Below are 19,732 nucleotides of genomic sequence, written 5' to 3'. Positions count from 1 at the left end.
CCAGTCTCATGGTTATTTTGACTCTTGATTCTGGTACCCATTATGTTTGTTATTTCTTCCATCATAATGCTATCTTAATTGTAAGTCAAAATGGCTTTGGTTTTCTCATCCAAGTTATCGATAAAAATGCTGAAAAGGACTGGGACATAGACCTGTTTCACTGCTGATTTTCCTCTGGCCTTTCATAATAGCCAACACCTGTTTACTTTTTACATATCAACTCATTGAATCTGCATGACACCCCTACAAGGCAGTATTACCACAATCCTCATTTTATACATGAGGAAAGTGGAGCCCAGAGAGGTTAAGCAATGTGACCAGATCACACAGCTAGCAAGTAATACAGCCAGGATTCAAATCTCTTTAGTAAGCTTCCAGAGTCTTGTTTTCTTAACTATTCTGCTCTAGTGCTGCTAACATCAGCCAGGATTCTCATCCATATTGGGATAAGATAACATAAGGGACTGTATTAAATCCAATTAATAAGTTTGCTATTATAACATTTTTTAAAGTGTACTGTTAGTGGCAGAATAGTCTGAAATGCCAGGTGAAAGCATTTGTGCTGTAATCTTCTACCAAGAAGTTCTTTCTCCATTTGTTCACCAAACTCTAAACTCCTGCTCTTTCATGCCTGCTGCAAAGATATTTTCTCAGGAAAACTTCAGTTCTCCTTCTTTAATATTACCTCTTTATACAAATGTCCACTGCATTTTGAAATGGATTTAAACAATAAGCCAACCACAAACATTTATGAGCACCTAGAGCACATGCCGAGCATCATTCTGGGTAATGGGAATATAAACACGGGAAAATGGTGTTCCTGCCCTCGGGTTTACAGCAGCTGACTAATGAGAGTCAACACACAAGTGTGGCCCTGGTCCCTGTCATGTCACATGTGTTCTGCAAATATCACATGGCTGAATGGAAGAGAGCTGAGTACCAAGAAAGTCTTTTAAAACACCCAAATAGGCATCTCTAAACTTGTTTTGCTTTAGATTAAGAGATGACTATTTTTGACCATCATGGCTGTTTCCTAAAGGAAACCATTGGATCCCCAGCCTTTCCTGGTGTGTTTCAGTGAGCTTAGGCTAAACTGGGCTGTGGTTACAGCCTGAAAATCTCAGAAGCTTATAATAACCAATGTTTTTTTGCTTTCCATGTCTGTCTTGGGTCATGTGCAGCTCTGCTGCATGTCATTTTCACTGTGGGACCCCAGATGAAGGAGGGGCACCTACCTGGGACATTAATGCTAGAATCAAGGTGAAAAAACAGAAAACAAGTTTCCCTAGGAATACCTGTGGCTATAATTTTTAGTAATTTTCAAATTCTTTACCATGTTTATTCCACCAATCTGATAGTTATTTACATGTATTTTCTTGACTTTTGAATATCACATGCTACCAGGATAAAGTTAAGCTGCTGGTACATCTAAGAGAAACTTTAAGATTAACTGATAGGGTCTTTTTCATTACTCAAGTTTTAAAATTCTGTTATTGAACTGTAAGTCACCACTTTAATTGTTATGCATGTTTCTGTATAGTATTTTTGTTCTCCAAACATATTTGTAAGTAATTCATCATTTAGGAAAAGAGCCTCAAAATTAATTTAGCTAATGTTACTTTGCAGAAGCATTTGGAGATTTGTTTAATGCATTTAAACTGAGAGATATAATTGCTTGACAAACTACAACAAAACTGAGTGTAAAGCTATTATTCATGTATTCTTTACTATATAATTTAGGGGTTAGGATGAATGATTCATTGCTAGCCTTGATAAAAATGTTAGCCTATTTCTGTCTTCCTACATGTGGTAGTAATATATATATATATTATTGCTGCTAATATATATATATGCTACTAATTATTCAATTGAAAAATAACTGGTATGTAATACATTTTAATGAAATAGGCTTTTAACAATTGAGAATCTTTTAGAATGATGATACTGTAACAGGAGGTAGCGCCTTTCAGAAAGACATGCAGTTGACTTTCCCTCCACCCAGGATACATTTTTCAGATCCTTTTTCCAGATCTGCCAAAATAATGGTACAATACTGATACTAGAGGTATAGAAAAATAAACTGTGGTGATTGGCTGATTTTTCTTCACTGAGTGTCTAATTACAGGGAATTGGACTTAACCTAATCAGACATGAACGGCAATTTCCTGAGAGTAAATTAGGGAACAAATTACTGTGAGATGAGTTGCAGAATCTTTTTCAGAGGTTTGGAGAAAAACAGAATGTCTGTTCACCTGTTTGGACCCATTTAGTATTGGCTTAACCAGGCGCTGGCAGCAGCTGCTAGCATGCTGGGTCTGAAACGCTGACATGTATAGGAGCAGCAGCACTGGGGGCTCCTCGAGGAGGGCAAAGCACCTGAACAGGGATGGGGCAGATGAGTTGAAGGAACAGGAACTGCTAGTGACAGTTGTTATGCAAACATTGAGGTTGGCTGGGCTAGAGAGAGATCGATTGAAAAATGAAGCCGGAAGAAAAGCAGTAATGACAAAAAGAATAGGAAATGTGATCATTTGCACTTGGAAATTATCTCAGAATAGTTGGCACAGTCTGTAAAAACACAAGCAAATACACATGCCAGTTTATGCAAATACAACCATGATATTTGCAATTTCAAACAAATATATGTGGCCTTTGGGAAAAAACCTCCATGAAATCTAAAATCTTGTTCCCTGCCACCCCCCCCCCCGCCACCCCATTGCCACCTTAATTTGCTTAACTGACACTCTATAGCACTGGGTTTTCACTTTCTTCTTTGAAACCTTTTCTTATTCCACTAACATTTACTGAGCTCTCACTTTGAACTTAGCAGGTTGTGATGCTCTTCTAGGTGCAGGAATACTGGGAAAAAGTCCAGGTCCTTGGGAATTGAGCAGACTCACTGATACCACCAACCATTCTTTATGGGGGCATTTGTGTTGAGCCATGGGTGACTCAGCTAGCCCGTGTTGCTATGCCTCATTTCAGTTTTCGTATCTAAAAAGCCCTTGCCATCTTGATTTTATATCAAAATTCATGGGGAAAATGATTCTTGACTTCCTTTTAAATGCCATATTTCATCTGTGCACATTATACCCAGGATAATTGAGATGGTAAGAAGATACATTGACATTCGGGGGGATTCCTTACCCACCTCATTTCCTTGAGAACCAAATTCTAAAGCTCTTGCCAGCCTTACGGACACCCAATGGAATCCCTGCTCATGTGCATATTTTGGGTGCATCTGTATGTTTGTCATTTTCTCCCTGGAAACGGTTTCTCACACCCACGTTGCAAGTGTGCGATCTGTGATTATATCTCCTGCTCGTTTTCTGTGTCCTCTTTGCCTGGAGCGAGGGCTGAGAACATGATTCAGCTTAGGGAAATGATACAAAATGTGGTTGTTAAAGTGATCTTTCAAAAAGCAGCTTTTTATATGTGTGCAGTCACTATGCTTGGTGTAGCCTATGACTTCATTCACCTGAAACAATGAAGCAGCTTCTAGGATTTTAGAATTATGGTCTTGGAAAAACATGGAAGACACCTGCTTTTAGGCTCTTGGATATAATCTTATTTCATTTAAAAGATTTTGAAGATTTTGAGAGCGAGGCGCCTGCTATCTTTGCTCAGTGATTAATCTTTCCTGTGTTTGTTGCCATCTTGATTTTATACAAAAAATCATGAGGAAAATGTTTCTTGACCTCCTTTTAAATGCCACGTTTCATCTGTGCACATTATACCCAGGATTGTTGAAATGGCAAGAAGATACATTGATATTTGGGGGGATTCCTTACCCTCCTCATTTCCTTGAGAAACAAATTCTAAAGCTCTTACCAGCCTTACAGACACCCAATGAAATCCCTGCTCATATGCATACTTTGGGTGAATCAGTGATTTTTGCTCACTGTGACTCATCCTTCCAGTGTTTGTAGCCTTTCTTATAAGGAGAACTTCTATTTCTTGGTTTTTTTGTTTTTGTTTTTGAGACAGAGTCTCACTCTTCTGCCAGACTGGAGTCCAGTGACATGATCTTGGCTCACTGCAGCCTCCACCTCCCAGGTTCAAGCAATTCTCCTGTCTCAGCCTCCCGAGTAGCTGGGACTACAGGTGTGTACCAACCACACCCAGCTAATTATTGTAATTTTAGCAGAGACAGGGTTTCACCATATTGGCCAGGATGGTCCCGATCTCTTGACCTCGTGATCTGCCCACCTCAGGCTCCCAAAGTGCTGGGATTACAGGCATGAGCCACCATGCCCAGCTGAGAATTTTTATTTCTACTTTGTTAATTTGGCTTCACAAAGTAAATAAGGGGCCCTTTTGTTTTGTCTTAATCGGTGAAGGGAACATGGGATGTCCTGTGATTTCTAGTCCTGTCCAGCCCAGGCTTGCTTGAGAAGTCCCTTGTGTAGCCCCGTGTTACCAGACATGCCATATCACAACAAGCACCTTTTGATGTTTAAGAATTAGTTCATCTAAGGAACTGTAAAACAGAAAGATATTTTGAGACTCAACATCCTAAATCAACATTTCCATTTTCTGAGGATGTTTCTTTAGGACTAGGTGTCGCTGAGATAGAAAATGTTTTGAGAGACTTTGGAAACAAAATAGTTCGCCCTTAAGTTTCCCCATTTCTGGTTGAAATCTGATTTAATAATACTATATTACTCTTTAAATATGAGAGAAATCATTGTGGGGAGGAATGTGGGTTTTAAAGAATAGAATGGGTTGGATAGAGAAATTGTAAAACTGTGTTTTTATAAAATAGAAGTGAAAGGATCAGAAATCAGCAGCATCAAAACAACGTAAAGAACTGATCAGACTGTATACTTGTTACCTCTGAATTTCTCTATGTGGAAATTCTACCTCAATTTTAAAATTCCGAATTTAAATACAAGACTTAAAGTCTAGTTAATGGACAGAAACTTTAGGAAAGTCAAACATGTGTGGCATAGGATTGGGGCTAACATGAATATGGAGTTTAGAATTGCGAGTGACATTGTATCATAAAAGAGCTGCATAAAGACACATCAAGAATCTGTGGGCACATTTGACAAAGAATAAAGTTGAAAAGGAAATATCAGAGATGTATTACAAAGACAAAAAGGAAATTCTATAAAAAATAAGGAGGTACTTCCTTAGGGAGGATGGATATTAAAATTGCAAGGGTTATTAATGCTGTGGTTAGGAACGCAGATAGTGGTGGAAGTAGTGGAGATCTAGCTAGGCAAAGGCATGATGTAGGAAAATGATGAAGGAAAGACAAGTGTTTCATAATGTGTGCTAATCGTTGGGCAGGTGTGTTTTGTATGTAAATGCCTGTCATAAAGAGACAAACATTGAAAAAAGGATGAAAAAAGTAAACCTTTTTTTTATAACTCAGATTGTAGAGTTGAGTTCTAAAATAGAAATAATAGAAAACAGTTTATTCCCCATGTTATTTTTAAATACTTCTGTCGATGATTTAATTCTGAATGACTAACTGGGAAAAGGGATAGAAAACCTGTGCTAGTGAGGAACTGATGACAGTATAGGAGAGCAGTTTATGGTAGTGTGGCTTTCTGAATAATAGCCCCCAAAGATCTCCACACCTTAATCCCCATGGATTTATGTTATTTTACTTGGCTACCTTTTGTTACCTTGTATGATAAAAGGGACTTTGCAGATGTGATTAAGGATTTTGAGATGGGGAAATTATACTGGATTGCCTGGATGTGCCCCAAATGCAATCACAGGATACTTAGGGAGATGAGATTGGAGAGAGTAGTAGGGGATGGAATGAGGCAAGCAAGAGATTAGAGTGATGCCAGGGAAGGGGCCATGAGCCAAAGAATGCAGGAAAGGAAGCTGTGAAAGGCAAGGAAACAGATTCTCTCCTAGAACCTCCAGAAGGAACACAGCCCTGCTAACACCTTAATTTTAGTCTAGTGAAACAGATTTCAAACCTCTGACCTCCAGAACTGTAAAAGACTAAATCTGTGTTGCTTTAAGCTACAAGAGCAGCAATAGGAAATAGATACAGGCAGTAATTTGCAGATAGTTCTAAGTGTAATTGACTTTTATAATGAATATATATGAACTTTCCTTCAACTTTGAGCTTTGAAAATACCACACATTTTAAAATATTCTGATTCTGTATCATATTCTTTGGGTTGTCAAATTCATTTCTTCAAGGTTGGAAAAATTGGACTGGGACTAGATTTTAGGGCACCTGTGCTGTGTGGGGTTTTGTAGAAAAATGCTTCCCAGCTGGGTGTGGTGGCTCATACCTATAATCCCAGAGCTTCAGGAGGCCAAAGTTGGAGGATGAAGCTCTTGAGTCCAGGAGTTCAAGACTGGCCTGGGCAACATAATGAGAACCTGTCTCTACAAAAAATTGTAAAAAAATTACCTGAACATGATGGCATGCACTTGTAGTCCCAGCTAATAGGGAGGATGAGATGAGAGGATTGCTTGAGCCCAGGAGGTTGAGCACTCCAGCCTGGGTGACAGAGTGGGACCTTGTCTCAAAAAATAAAAAAACAAAACCCACTTTTCACATACATACCCTCATTTGATCTTCTTAATGTGGGTTTTATTTCTTATTTTACAGATGAGGAACTCCAAGGTTTTGTTTTTTGTTTTTTTTTAAATGAAGGTATTCTTCTAGAGCATTCCTGGCTTGTTTTTATACAGTGAAGGTTCTGATCCATCTGGATTTTTTGTATGTGTGGGAATAAAATGGGGAGCCACTGTTTGTTTTCTCCAAATGGCCTGTATTGTCCCAACACAATTTATTGAATAAATAATTCATCTTTCTTATATGGATTTTAAATGATATTGAACTTTCACATCAGATTTGGAACTACAAAGTAGGTTAACAAGGTGAGAGCTATTAGAAGAATAATCTGTCTCAAACAGAAGAATGTAGATGTCTTCTTTTCTCCAGTTTATTTCTGCTTAAACCTTAAGTTTAAACATTTTGGGCAGAAAACACTTACAGTCCTCTATGAAATAAATAACTTTCTTGGTAACTCAGAGAAACCACAGACCAAATTACTCTGAAGAACAGTAATTCTTAAAGGAAAGCTCACAGGAATTTCTGGGACAAAGCTGTCATCTAGTTTTCGAAATCTTGCATTTCTGATGAAATCAATGAATTGAAAGTCCTACTCTCGGTGTGGAGATAACCTGTAACTGATCCACGTTCCTCAGCAGCTCAAGGAGGTAGATTTAAGAGGAAAAGGATTTAATGTAAATTTAATGCAGTTTCTTAGATCTGATCTTAGAGAATATCTAACTAGGTTGAATATTCTCTTTCCATTGTATTTTCAATGGAAGAACAATAAAGGATTTCTAATTAATAAAGCCTTTTTATGCCAAGCTGACTTTAGAATGAAATTCATTGATTTGCTTTTTTAAAAAAAACAGAAAGTCATAAGCATCCTTCTGATTTGCAGGTCTTGACAATTACTCCTCTTTTTTTCTGAGAACTCAGGATCCTTAATAGGTGTCCGATCTTAGGGTTTTAAGAATCACACTGGGAAAACCAACAGATGGATAAAAAATAATTACCACACAGTGTGAGTAAAATCTTTTTTTTTTGAGATGGAGTTTCACTCTTGTTACCCAGGCTGGAGTGCAATGGCGCAATCTCGGCTCACCGCAACCTCCACCTCCTGGGTTCAGGCAATTCTGCTGCCTCAGCCTCCTGAGTAGCTGGGATTACAGGCACGTGCCACCATGCCCAGCTAATTTTTGTATTTTTAGTAGAGACGGGGTTTCACTATGTTGACCAGGATGGTCTCGATCTCTTGACCTCGTGATCCACCCGCCTCGGCCTCCCAAAGTGCTGGGATTACAGGCTTGAGCCACCGCGCCTGGCCAGAGTAAAATCTTTTAAAAAGTTTGTTACTCTGGGAGCACAGAGCAGCGATGGTTTCCCCAGGCCTCTATTTTGGAAGACTTGGTTGAGACAGTTATTTGACTGGGCTGCATCTGAAGGGACAGTCATCTTAATCAGTAGGAAAACATTTGGCAAACCCAGCTACCATAAGAATTTAATGGTGTTAAATGATAGTTTATGGGATAAGTTTGGGATATAACTTCTGTTTGTAGTCCTCATGATGGGCCTAGTGTTATTGAATTATTTTTTTCCTTGCTGTACCTGAGATGCATATATTGGAACTGAAAGTAATCATTTTCTTCTCAAACCTATTCTGTTTCTTAACTTTGCTGCTTTTAAGCCTTCCTGTGCCTAACCTTTACAGGGCTAGAACGCTTGACTCTTAGGGTCAAAGGTGGCTGAGGGGGCATAGAGGCATCTATACTAAAAGGAATTTTAATTTAATCCAAGAAATTGCCTGACTTGAATGTAAAAGTGTTAGATTGAAGAAGACATTTGGAAAAGATATGTTTTTGCCATCATTTACAAATCATTCTCTGAGTTGTGAGCCCCAGATTTGTAATGGTAATCATTATCATTACCACCCTGTATTGAGCACTCATTATTGGGCAGCCATCTGGTCAAATATGTCACACACATTATCTCATTTACTTTTGGGGGGCATGGTAGTAGTATCCACAGTTTACAGATGAGTAAATTAAGACTCACGGGAATTAAGTATTTTTTCTCAAGACCACTTAGCAAGTGATAAAGCCCATATTTAAACCCTGATTTGTCTAACTGAAGTTCATGTTCTGAGATATTGTTCTATATTTATGAGGCTGTTTAGGTCTTTCCATCAGGCTAGACTTAAGTATAATCTCTCCTCTATAATTCAACACTTTATTGCTCCAAAATAACATACCTGCCAGTTTTCTGGATATCCTGCCAAAACTGAATGCAAATTTTTCTCTCCAAAAACTGCAAGTTTGGGGCTTGATTTGATTTTCTCCATGAAGAATAGGCAAGCTTGATGAGCAGCACCTCTTGTACAATTAAACATTACTACTTAAAATTAACCTGCTTTGAGAAAATAGCTCAGGAAAATGTAAGGCTGTTTATAACATTTATAGATCTATAATCAGCCTTTCATTCACAGATAGGAAGCATCTGTGGAGCTAACCATGATCTTGATATAATATCTCCCTAGCATTTTTTTTTTTTTTTTTTTTTTGAGACGAGATCTTAATGTGTTGCCCAGGCTGGAGTGCCGGGGCACAGCCTTGGCTCACTACAGGCTGCTGCTGCCCCAACCTCCTAGGCTCAAGCGATACTCCCACCTTAGTCCCCAAATAGCTGAGACTACGGGCATATGCCACCACGCCCAATCTTTTTATATTTTGTAGAGACAGGGTCTCCCTATGTTGCCCAGGCTAGACTTGATCTGGGCTCAAGCAGTCCTCCCTCTTTGGCCTCCCAAAGTGCTGGATGACAGGCAGGAACCACCATGCATGACCTCCTCCCAAGCTTTTAAAAACCCTTTTCTCAATATCATTGCTAGGCCCCATTGGACAAAAATTGGCTCATGATACTTTACGGAACAAAACAAACAAACAAACAAAAAACTTTTCCATTACCCTTTCAGGTTTAGTGACTGGGGCCTGTGAATTAAACTGACAAAAGATAAATTAACCAGAGAAACAGCATACACATTTTATCAATGTATCAATGTTAATATTTTTATGAGCGTTGGGCTTCACAGTAGTACATAAGTGTTTAGACTGAGGGCTTATCTACCTAACTTAGAAGGGAAAAAAGAGAGGAAGAAAGATTTCCTATGGGAAGGACAAATAGGTTTTTAGGAGGAAAGTCAGTGATAATGTTTTTCTTTCTAAGTATTAGTGGTCTTTCTGTTTTCCTCAGTGCCATCACATTCCCCTGGAGAAGGGATTTACAGTAGCCTCAAATCTCAGAATCTGCTGCTTTTAGTCAGATAAGGGAAGAGCCAGGAAAGCTTCGTTTAGCACTTGTTGAATCTAAAATGTCTTAAGCTTAAAATAATCTTTAAACCAATGCTGGAATTCTGAGTGGATCCCCACAATAGAGCAGTTCAACATAAAGAATACTGCAAAGGCTGGGTGCAATGGCTCATGCCTATAATCCTAGGACTTTGGGAGACCGAGGCCGGGGGATTGACTGAAGTCAGAAGTTCGAGACCACCCTGGCCAACATGGCAGAACCTTGTCTCTATTAAACATATACAAATTAGCCGGCTGTGGTGGCGCACACCTGTAATCCCAGCTACTCAGGAGGCTTAGGCAGGAGGAGGCAGCGGAGGCAGAGGTTGCAGTGAACCGAGATCACATGACTGCACTCCAGCCTGGGCAGCAAGAGCGAAACTCTGTCTCAAAAAAAAAAGAGTACTACAAAGGATCTCTGTGTTCTGGTCTTTGTAATCCCACTGTAATAAATGACATAACTTGGTATAGCTTTTAGGTTACCTTCCTGTGATTGCATAGGAAGACAAGTATGCTCTGCTCTTCTCTTGACAAGGTCTTATGATTGCATCAAACAACAACTAGACACATCGGCTAATTACTATCAGTAAGGTTAGCTCAATTCTGCCAGAACCAAATTCAATACTTTTCTCAGTCAGTCTTTAACATCTTTCAGTAGAAAACATCTTTTGAAATCTTTTTAAAAGTCATGAAGCGATAGACCAAGTCATGTATTTTCATGGGTTGAATTTTAATACAATCTCTTTCTAGAAATCCCAATAGCATGGAGTTTTGCCAAAAAAAAAAAAAAAAAGTAATACCCACATCAAGCCTTTCTAGAATACATGTCAATGATCAGTAACTTCTGCCTGAAATATCTATGACATAGTCACCTGTTTCACTTGTGGCATCTCAGTTAAATGTTTGTTTATACCCTTGAGATTCTTGTAGAGGACTTTCTGAGGCTATCTGAAACCCAGCTTCAAGCAAAGTTGTCTGGGAAAGATCACATGTCAGGTGTTCTTTGGTTTTCATTATAAAAAATTATTGTGCCACCTCCATGTTGGGAATGTAACCTGATGAGACACCCTTACCCAGAAACACAGAACACTTCAGGCACCTCAGTGATTTGAGTCTTGAACGATTTGCTCTTCAGCCATTGTCAAAAAAGGCTGATACATTTGATAAGTAAAAAGCATTTTTAGCAGGGTGCAATGGTTCACGCCTGTAATCCCAGCAGTTTGGGAGGCTAATGCAGGCAGATTGCTTGAGCTCAGGAGATCAAGACCAGCTTGGGCAACACAGTGAAACCCTGTCTCTAGAAAAAATACAAAAATTAGCCCAGTGTGGTGGTGCACACCTGTAGTCCCAGCTGTTGAGGCTGAGGTGGGAAGATCGCTTGAGCCTCAGAGTCAGAGGCTGCAGTGAGACGAGATTGGAGTGCCAGCCTGGGTGACAGAGTGAGAGCCTGTCTCAGAAAAAAAAAGGGGGGGTTAATGAGTTCTCTAAAGATTGAGAAGATTTAGCGGTATAAAATAAACTAGAAATGTGTGAGGGGAAAAAAGGCAAGGCATTAGGGGTATGGTTGACACAAGAATGTCATATCATCTTGCTGAGATGAGCCAAAATTTTAACTTTCTAGTAGCCTATGTGAAAAGGAAAATTCTCTGCTCAGAGAAGCAAGAAATTCTTGTGAATACAAATCTAGAAAAAATTTCCTTTTCCTGTAGTATCTCAGAGAAAACACTTCAAAGTGGATCATCTTGCCTCTTGGTTTGTTCAGTTAACATCATGTGATACCAGTAAATTATAAAGCAGTTCAGATTTTTACATGAATTGGTTAAGTTGAAATAATTTCCCATTCCATTGATAAAAGTAGAAGACGATGCTACCATTTTTCTCTGTTAGCCAACAGAACAAGCATTGTGGAATGGAAGAACTCCCATTTGGTGAGACAAAATCAAAGGGAATATATTTTCTATGTCTAGGATGATATACGTCAAATCTTTGTCTTTCTAAATCTCATTTGACCAGTACTACTGCTAGCTTATAGGGTGCCGTTTTGCCAGTTAGAACCAAGGGCACCCCAAGCAAATCCAGCATCGAGATCTGTAGTTCCACCTTTTAATCTGCTCCCCATCCCTCAGTAGTTCTCCCTCCTGATAAGCTGTTCTCTCTTATTCCAGGTGTCCAGAATGCACACCTTTATGCAGTGTGCATTCTGCACAAAAATATGCAGAGATCGTGAAAATGACCTGAATATAAGTATCAGTTAGGCACTTTGGGAAATAGCTAGCTAAGTAGCATTGTGTTTCATATTTCTTTTTTTTTTTTTTAACTATTAGAACTTTACACAATGCTTCTTTTTTTTTTCTTTCTTTCTTTTTTTTTTGAAAAAAAAAGAATGAAGGAGAGGAAGAAAAAGGAAGAGAAAGAGGGAGAGAGAACGGGAGTATTGCTTTATTGCCCAGGCTAGAATGCAGTCTAAAAATGGGAATTGAAAACCTCTTTTATGCCAATGCTTATGCTTAACAATGGAGACAGGAGGGAATAAGGGAAGAAAACAAACAAGCAGCCAACCAATATTTCATTTAAACCTATGAAATGCTATGCGATTACTGAGGAGTGATTTACTTCCAATTATGTAGTCACTTTTGGAATAGGTGTGATATAGTACTGATAACAATGTGTCTTTTGTGTATTTGAAGTGGAGAGTTCTATAAATGTTTATTAAGTTTACTTGTTCCGAGTCTGAGTTCAAGTGTGTGGGAGTCTAAGTCTCCTTATAAGTCATTAAGAACTTGTCTTATGTATCTGGGTGCTCCTGTATTGGGTGCGAATATATTTAGGATCGTTAGCTCTTCTTGTTGCATTGATCCTTTTACCATTATGTAATGTCCTTCTTTCCCTCTTTTGATCTTTGTTGCTTTAAAGTCTATTTTATCAGAGGCGAGAATTGCAACTCCTGCTTTTTATTTATTTATTTATTTTTGCTCTCTGTTTAGTTGGTAAATCTTCCTCCGTCCCTTTGTTTTGAGTCTTTATGTATCGTTACATGTGAGATGGATCTGGATGCAGCTTACTGATGGGTTTTGGCTTTTTATCCAGTTTGATTAATAATAATATATGTGAGTTTAATACTGCCATTTGATGCTAGCTGGCTGTTTTGCCCATTAGTTGATGTAAATTCTTCATTATGTTAATGCTCTTTACTTTTTGATATATTTTTGGAAAGGCTGATACTGGTTGTTCCTTTATATGTGTAGTGCTTCTTTCAGAAGTTCTTGTAAAGCAGGCCTGGTGGTGGTGAAATCTCTAAGCACTTGCTTGTTCATAAAAATTTTTTTTTCCTTCGCTTGTGAAGCTTAGTTTGGCTGGATATGACATTCTGGGTTGAAAGTTCTTTTCTTTAAGGATGTTGAATATTGGCCCCCACTCTTTTCTGGCTTGTAGGGTTTCTGCTGAGAGATCTGTTGTAAGTCTGATAGGCTTCCCTTTGTGGGTAACCTGACCTTTCTCTCTGGCTGCCCTTAGTATTTTCTCCTTCATTTCAACCCTAATCAATCTGACGATTATGTGCCTTGGGGTTGGTCTTCTCAAGGAATATCTTTGTGGTGTTCTCTGTGTTACCTGGAGTTGAATATTGTCCTGCCTTACTAGGTTGGGAAAGGTTTCCTGAATAATATCCTGAAGAGTATTTTCCAATTTGGATTCATTCTCTTCGTCACGTTCAGGTACACCTATCAAACGTAGATTAGGTCTTTTCACGTAGTCCCATATTTCTTGGAGACTTTGCTCATTCCTTTTAATCCTTTTTTCTCTATCTTGTCTTCTCGTTTTATTTCATTAAGTTGATCTTCAACCTCTGATATCCTTTCTTCTGCTTGATCAATTCGACTGTTAAAACTTGTGCATACTTTGCGGAGTTCTCGTATTGTGTTTTTCAGCTCCATTAATTCACTTATATTCCTCTCTAAATTGTCTATTCTCGTTAGCATTTCTTCAAATCTTTTTTCAGAGTTCTTCGTTTCTTTGCATTGGGTTAGAACAAGTTCTTTTAATTCACAGAAGTTTCTTATCATCCACCTTTTGAAGCCTACTTCTGTTAATGGAACATACTCGTTCTCCATCAGGCCTTGTTCTGTTGTTGATGAGGAACTGTGATCCCCTGTAGAGGGAGAGGCATTCTGATTTTGGGTATTCTCTGCCTTTTTAGGCTGGTTTCTTCCCTTCATTATAGATTTATCCATCTGTCTTCTTTGTAATTACCGACTTTCTAATTAGGTCTCTGAGTGGACATCCAACTTGTTGATTCCCAGTGCCGAAATCTGAGCAATCCACTATGCCGGCTAAAACAGCAGTGTTAAGATTGATGGTGCTTTTCTGCCCAGGAATCTCCGGTCTGGCTTCCTTCTTGAGTCGCTTTTTCAATCAGCTGAATAGGTGACTCTGCCTTCCCGGAGCTCCAGACGTCGACCAGAAGGGGACGCAGTCCTGCTTACTCTGCACCAAGAACCGCCATGCCGAGGCACCGGCAAAACCGCTGCGCCGGCCACAATAGTCGCGCTGGCGACCCGTGGGACTCCTCCGCTGGGAATCTCCTGGTCCATGAGCAACAAAAATTCGTCTGAAAGTGTGGCATCCTCTCGTTCTCTGCTCTTTCCCTGAGAGCTACAATCCCGAGCTGCTAGTGATCAGCCATCTTGGATCTCTCCTTCACATATACCCATTGTTAAGTGATGCACTTAAGTGCCTGGGCCCTGGACCCAATGCTGTTCTCATGCTGGGTGCCCTTCACTCCTGGATTCCACAGGGCTGGTCCCATTGTCCCTAGCCCCAGAGAGGTGGGCTGGGATCCAGGTCTGCCACCCCAGCTCCATTCGGTCCCCACACTGGTGCTGTGAGAATGTTGTCTAGACCCAAATGGGCAGGAAAACACTTGGAGGACCACCCAGGAGACCACAGGACCCACAGCTTTATTGGAGCTGTAATGTGCTTGACATAGCCCCTTCAGTCTCCAGTTAAAATTCGATGATAACAGTAATTCAGTGTCATAATTTACCTCTATTTTTAAAAAATGTGTTATTCTTGGATATGATAATAAATGCTACACAATTCTTCTTAAACTGAAGTGTACATCAGAATCATCCCAGAGCTTCTCCAAAATGCAGATTTCTGGATCCCACAAACTCAGATGTTGATTATAATAAATAAAGGTTGAAAACCAGGAAACTGCAATTCAATAAGCACTGTTAAGTGATTCTAATTTGAGAAAAGCTGGCTTAAGGGTAAATAAATAGTACAATTTTAAAAATCTTATGGACGGGGTTTCAAATCATCTCATTATTTTAAATTGTGTAATCCTTGGGAAGCTAATCTTTCTTAAAGACTTCAGTTTCTTCCATTATAAAATGAAAATTAAAAGTTACTTGAGCAGAGGGTCATTTTAAGGATCAAATGAGTCTGAATGTCCTACCATAGCACCTGGAGGGTAGAAAGCACATCATAAATGCTGACTGTCTTTATTATCACAACGTATTTTCAAACCTTGACTCAGGCTGGTGCCAGTGCTTATGGAAGTTTTTCTGTGGGTTCCGGCAGTATTTACTCTTCTTTTATAACCTTGACTCAGGGCTTAAAAGTGCTTTTCATTAGTGTTTCTGCATACTCCAAGAGAAATCTCTTGCTTACTTTTTTGAAGTCCCTAGATATAGAGGAATTACCCTTTTTTTTGCTTACTGTCTGCATATTCTTGTCACCATCCTGGTTTTATATCAGATCTCATCATGCCATTGATCCAGTTTGTCACATGTGGCAGTGATTATTTAAAAAGAAATTATAGTTTACTCCCTACCATATAATTATGACAAATTGAATTCTAAGCCCAAACCCCTTTGCAGATAATTTTTGGCTAAATAATCTGAAAACTGCATGCCTGATAAAATTGGAGGAAACTGAGGCAGGGGACTGCCTTCAATCAAGGCATGACAAGCCCAGTTTGAATTAGCTAGACTTTAATTAGGACACAAGAAGCAATTTAGAGATAATCTCACTAAATCAAAAAACTGAATGATGAGCTTGAGCATTACTGTACAGAGAAACGTTTTTCCTGTTGAAGGAGACTGTGGGGCATCTGAGAGCTGTGTGAAGTGGAAATGGACATGAATTATTTTTAAAGAAATGTGTACATTTATATATAACATTTCCACATCAAAGAACACTTTCAAAGTGATTACAAATTCAGTATGGCTAACTCAGAGGGACTGATGTTGTTTTGTCATTTAAGATATTAAAAGTTTTACTCCAAGTGCTTTGGTAGGAGGTGGAACACCAAGAAGTTTCTGAATAAAACGAATATCTGGGTCCAGCATTTGCTAGTTATTATTTTTCTCTCCTCCTCTTCTTTATACTCACATTCTTTTTTGGTACATGTTCTTCAAACTGTGTTTCAGAAAATATGTATGAATCCCACCACTGTCATCTAGGCTATTTTTCTGGCTCAGTTGCACAATATTGTGGTAAAGGATTCAACATCAGTAAGAGTGACTGGAGTATGAATACAAAAGAGGATCCACGCTGAAACCTTTTACTAGAAAATTAGTTGTAAAACACATTGCTTATGGAAATTACAAGCACATTTATTAAACTAGTGTTAAAAAAAATCCAAGTCCCTCACCCAAAATCCTTTTTCTTTTTCTCTCTCTTTTTTTTTTTTTGGCGGCTGGGTCTCACTTTGTCACCCAAGTTGGAGTACAGTGGCTTGATCATGGCTCTCTGCAGCCTTGATCTCCTGGGCTCAAGAGATCCTCCCACCTCAGCCTCCCAAGTAACTAGGTCTACAGGCACCTAGTTTTTTGTAGAGAGAGGGTTTTGCCATATTGGCCAGGCTGGTCTTGAACTCCTGACCTCAGGCACTCTGCCTGCCTCTGCCTCCCAAAGTGCTGGGATTACAGGCATGAGCCACTGTGCCCAGCCGTCTTAACCACTTACACTTCAGTGGTACTAAATACAATTCACATTGTTGTGCACCCTTAGCCATTTGATGAAGCATTTAAGACTCATTTTTGTATCAGTAGGTTCTGCAGGCGCATAACAGTCCTTCACAGAAAGAAGGAAAGAGCATCCTGAGAGACAGCTTTTACCTTCCCTCACACACTTAAGGAGAGGTTTCTGACAGCCATGAGCACTGTGCCTGGGAAAAGATTCATGGCAGTGCTAGGATGGGGATTTCAGACTCTTAAATATGATTCTGGCTGTCCTGTGACCTGATTCGTTTTAGACCTCAGCCCTGAGTTTTTTAGACTCCAAGCATGAAGTTTCTTGAAATTTTGCATGAATAATAAGGCTGCAACAAGGGCAGGCTCCTCTTCCTCAGTAGCAGCATCTATTTGTAGAATAGCAGCAATGACAATGTCATAGCCCGAATGAGCCTACAGAAAAAAAGAATATGTACATTAATATATACAGAATGGTATATATTAATATGGTAATTAATATAGTAATTCCAAAAAAAATGCAGTTTCTGAAAGCTGGGATGATTTTTGCCTAATTGTTAAAATGACTCTGCATTTACTTAATATAAATTTTAATTAAAATATTATGAAATAAAATATTAATAAAAATCTTGCATTATGTGCAAAATTCGAAATTTTACTTTGCATCAAAGGAAAAACTGCAAGGATTTTGACATTTCAAAGCCAGTCTATAAAACTATTTCTGTTAATGGCACATGATAGCTCCACTTTAAGTAAAAAGAAATACCCGACACCCTTTGTCAATCTTCAGGGAAAATAGGTTCTGAATTATGAGAGCTGTGACTGATGAGTGATTTTCAGGAACGCATTTCTGTGTTAGATGCACTGCCCTTGTGCTCTGAAGGCTTTGATGTTCTTGAGGGCAGTTGGACTCATTATTCTGCACTATCTTCATCTTTTTCTGGAGGAAACATAGCTCCTCTAGTATAACAGAGCAAACCTTGTGGATGAAATGGAAGTATCTTACAAAATGTAAACCTCTCGTATTAAAAAGTTAAATTCCCAGGATCTCTCTCTAATGGCCGAAGATTAGCCATCATGGCTTTTGGAGTACATTTCATCTTCACTTTCTGCACATGGGACCAATGCAGGAATTGAAAAATAGACCCTCACATTGATAAGATAGAAATCTATTGCTAGGACTTTGTGAGGTTTATCAAGAAAGTGGTCAGTGTTTTAAAATGATGGCTAATTTCACCCAGAAGCATGGAAGAAGGCATTCATTCATCCATTGTCTGCTTATTAATAAAAACCTCTGCTTTACACAGTGAGGCCAAGTTGCAGTGTGAGTGATGCTATCTGTCTTTCTGACTAAATTTAAGCAGTGGCTTTAACTGACTTTTTTTTTTTTTTTCTGAATTAAGATCATTTGGGTCACACCTGTGAGCTGAGGTCTAGTTCGGATTTGTTGGAGAATGCTCACCCATCAGTAATTTTTTGACTGATTCAAGCCCCTTGACCAGTGGACATTAGAGGATGAATGAGAAAGTGGAATACATTAAGTAACTTAAAGTGAAGAAAAATCATAAGAGATACACTTTTGACATTTTGTGACACCTAAATTATATTATAATTAATGTGTAAATTTGTACCAATTACTTGACTCAAGAGTTCGAAAATTTCTGTAATGGGTTTGAAGCCCAAAATTACAGTGTGTATAGTCAGAGTGCAGCCTTGACTTTCAATAATGGTTATTCCCTTTGGGCTGGAAAGCAAGTTTGGCTTTAGGTTGCAGAGAGTTTTCAGTGCCATGCCAAGGCATTTGACTGCTCTTTCTTTCTTATTCTCCGCTGTCTTGCAGACCAGATGACGTGCTTCTGCATCGCACTCATGATGAGATTGTCCTCCTGCATTGCTTCCTCTGGCCCCTGGTGACATTTGTGGTGGGCGTTCTCATTGTGGTCCTGACCATCTGTGCCAAGAGCTTGGCGGTCAAGGCGGAAGCCATGAAGAAGCGCAAGTTCTCTTAAAGGGGGAGGAGGCTTATGGAAAGCAAAGCACAGAAGCTGCACTCATTGGCACACGTCCACCTGCGGAACCGGTGTTTCCTGGCGCAGGAGATGGACAGGGCCACGACGGGGCTCTGAGAGGCTCATCCCTCAGTGGCAGCAGAAACAGGCACAACTAGAAGACTGGAACCTCAAAGCTCGTATTCCATCTGCTGTAGCAATGGCTAAAGGGTCAAGCTCTTAGCTGTGTGGAGTAACTATTTCAGAAAACCCTATAAGAAGTTCATTTTCTTTCAGAAGTAACAGTATATTATTTGTACAGTGTAGTATATAAACCTTTATGATTTATGCTACTTAAAAATATTAAAATAGAGTGGTCTGTGTTATTTTCTATTTCCTTTTTTATGCTTAGAACGCCAGGGTTAAAAAAAAAAAAGGCGAAGACATCTGGGTTTCATTTACTTCTGCTAGGTTAAACTTTTACTTGACAACAAGGATTCCTGCCGAAGTCTGAACCTAGTAACCCTCAGTTTCCACTATTAAAAGAGTACCTTTTGATGTCTGCTTGGAAAATGAATAGTGCACTGGTAACTCAGTCTCCAGTTATCTCTGTGTCTCTTAAGCAAGGGATTCTAAAAGATTGGGAAAACATCCTCCAACACCTGCCTTTGCCTAACCATTTATTTTTCACCAGGTTACTTCTTGAAAGAGAGAGGTGATTCTGAAGGCTTCTATCTCAAAAAGCACTGGGCTTTTTTATTCTTCTGTTCTTGTTGTTTTTGATGGATTTTTAAACATTTGTGTGCAATACAATATACACGATGTGAAGGACACTCTTCAGCTTAGTCAAATGCTGTTTTCTTTTTTTTTTTTCTGTAGGTCAGAAAACAT

The 19,732-nt window shown here is 39.1% G+C and overlaps 1 protein-coding gene across 1 annotated transcript in view; it reads left to right on the top strand.

The window, feature by feature from the left end:
- KCNMB4 (potassium calcium-activated channel subfamily M regulatory beta subunit 4) overlaps window positions 1–19,399 on the top strand; it is a 70,528-nt gene extending 51,129 nt beyond the window's left edge. The window contains exon 3 of the mRNA XM_012441243.3: window positions 18,694–19,399. Coding sequence (XP_012296666.3) covers window positions 18,694–18,862 — 169 coding nt within the window. The 3' untranslated portion in view covers window positions 18,863–19,399. The remainder of the gene's footprint in view (window positions 1–18,693) is intronic.
- Window positions 19,400–19,732: the final 333 nt, after the last annotated feature.

Source organism: Aotus nancymaae, unplaced genomic scaffold (assembly GCF_030222135.1).
Source record: "Aotus nancymaae isolate 86718 unplaced genomic scaffold, 86718_ANA_hifiasm-v0.15.2.pri h1tg000016l, whole genome shotgun sequence".
In the NCBI taxonomy this organism is placed as follows: domain Eukaryota; kingdom Metazoa; phylum Chordata; class Mammalia; order Primates; family Aotidae; genus Aotus; species Aotus nancymaae.
This window is presented reverse-complemented; position numbering and strand designations above follow the sequence as displayed.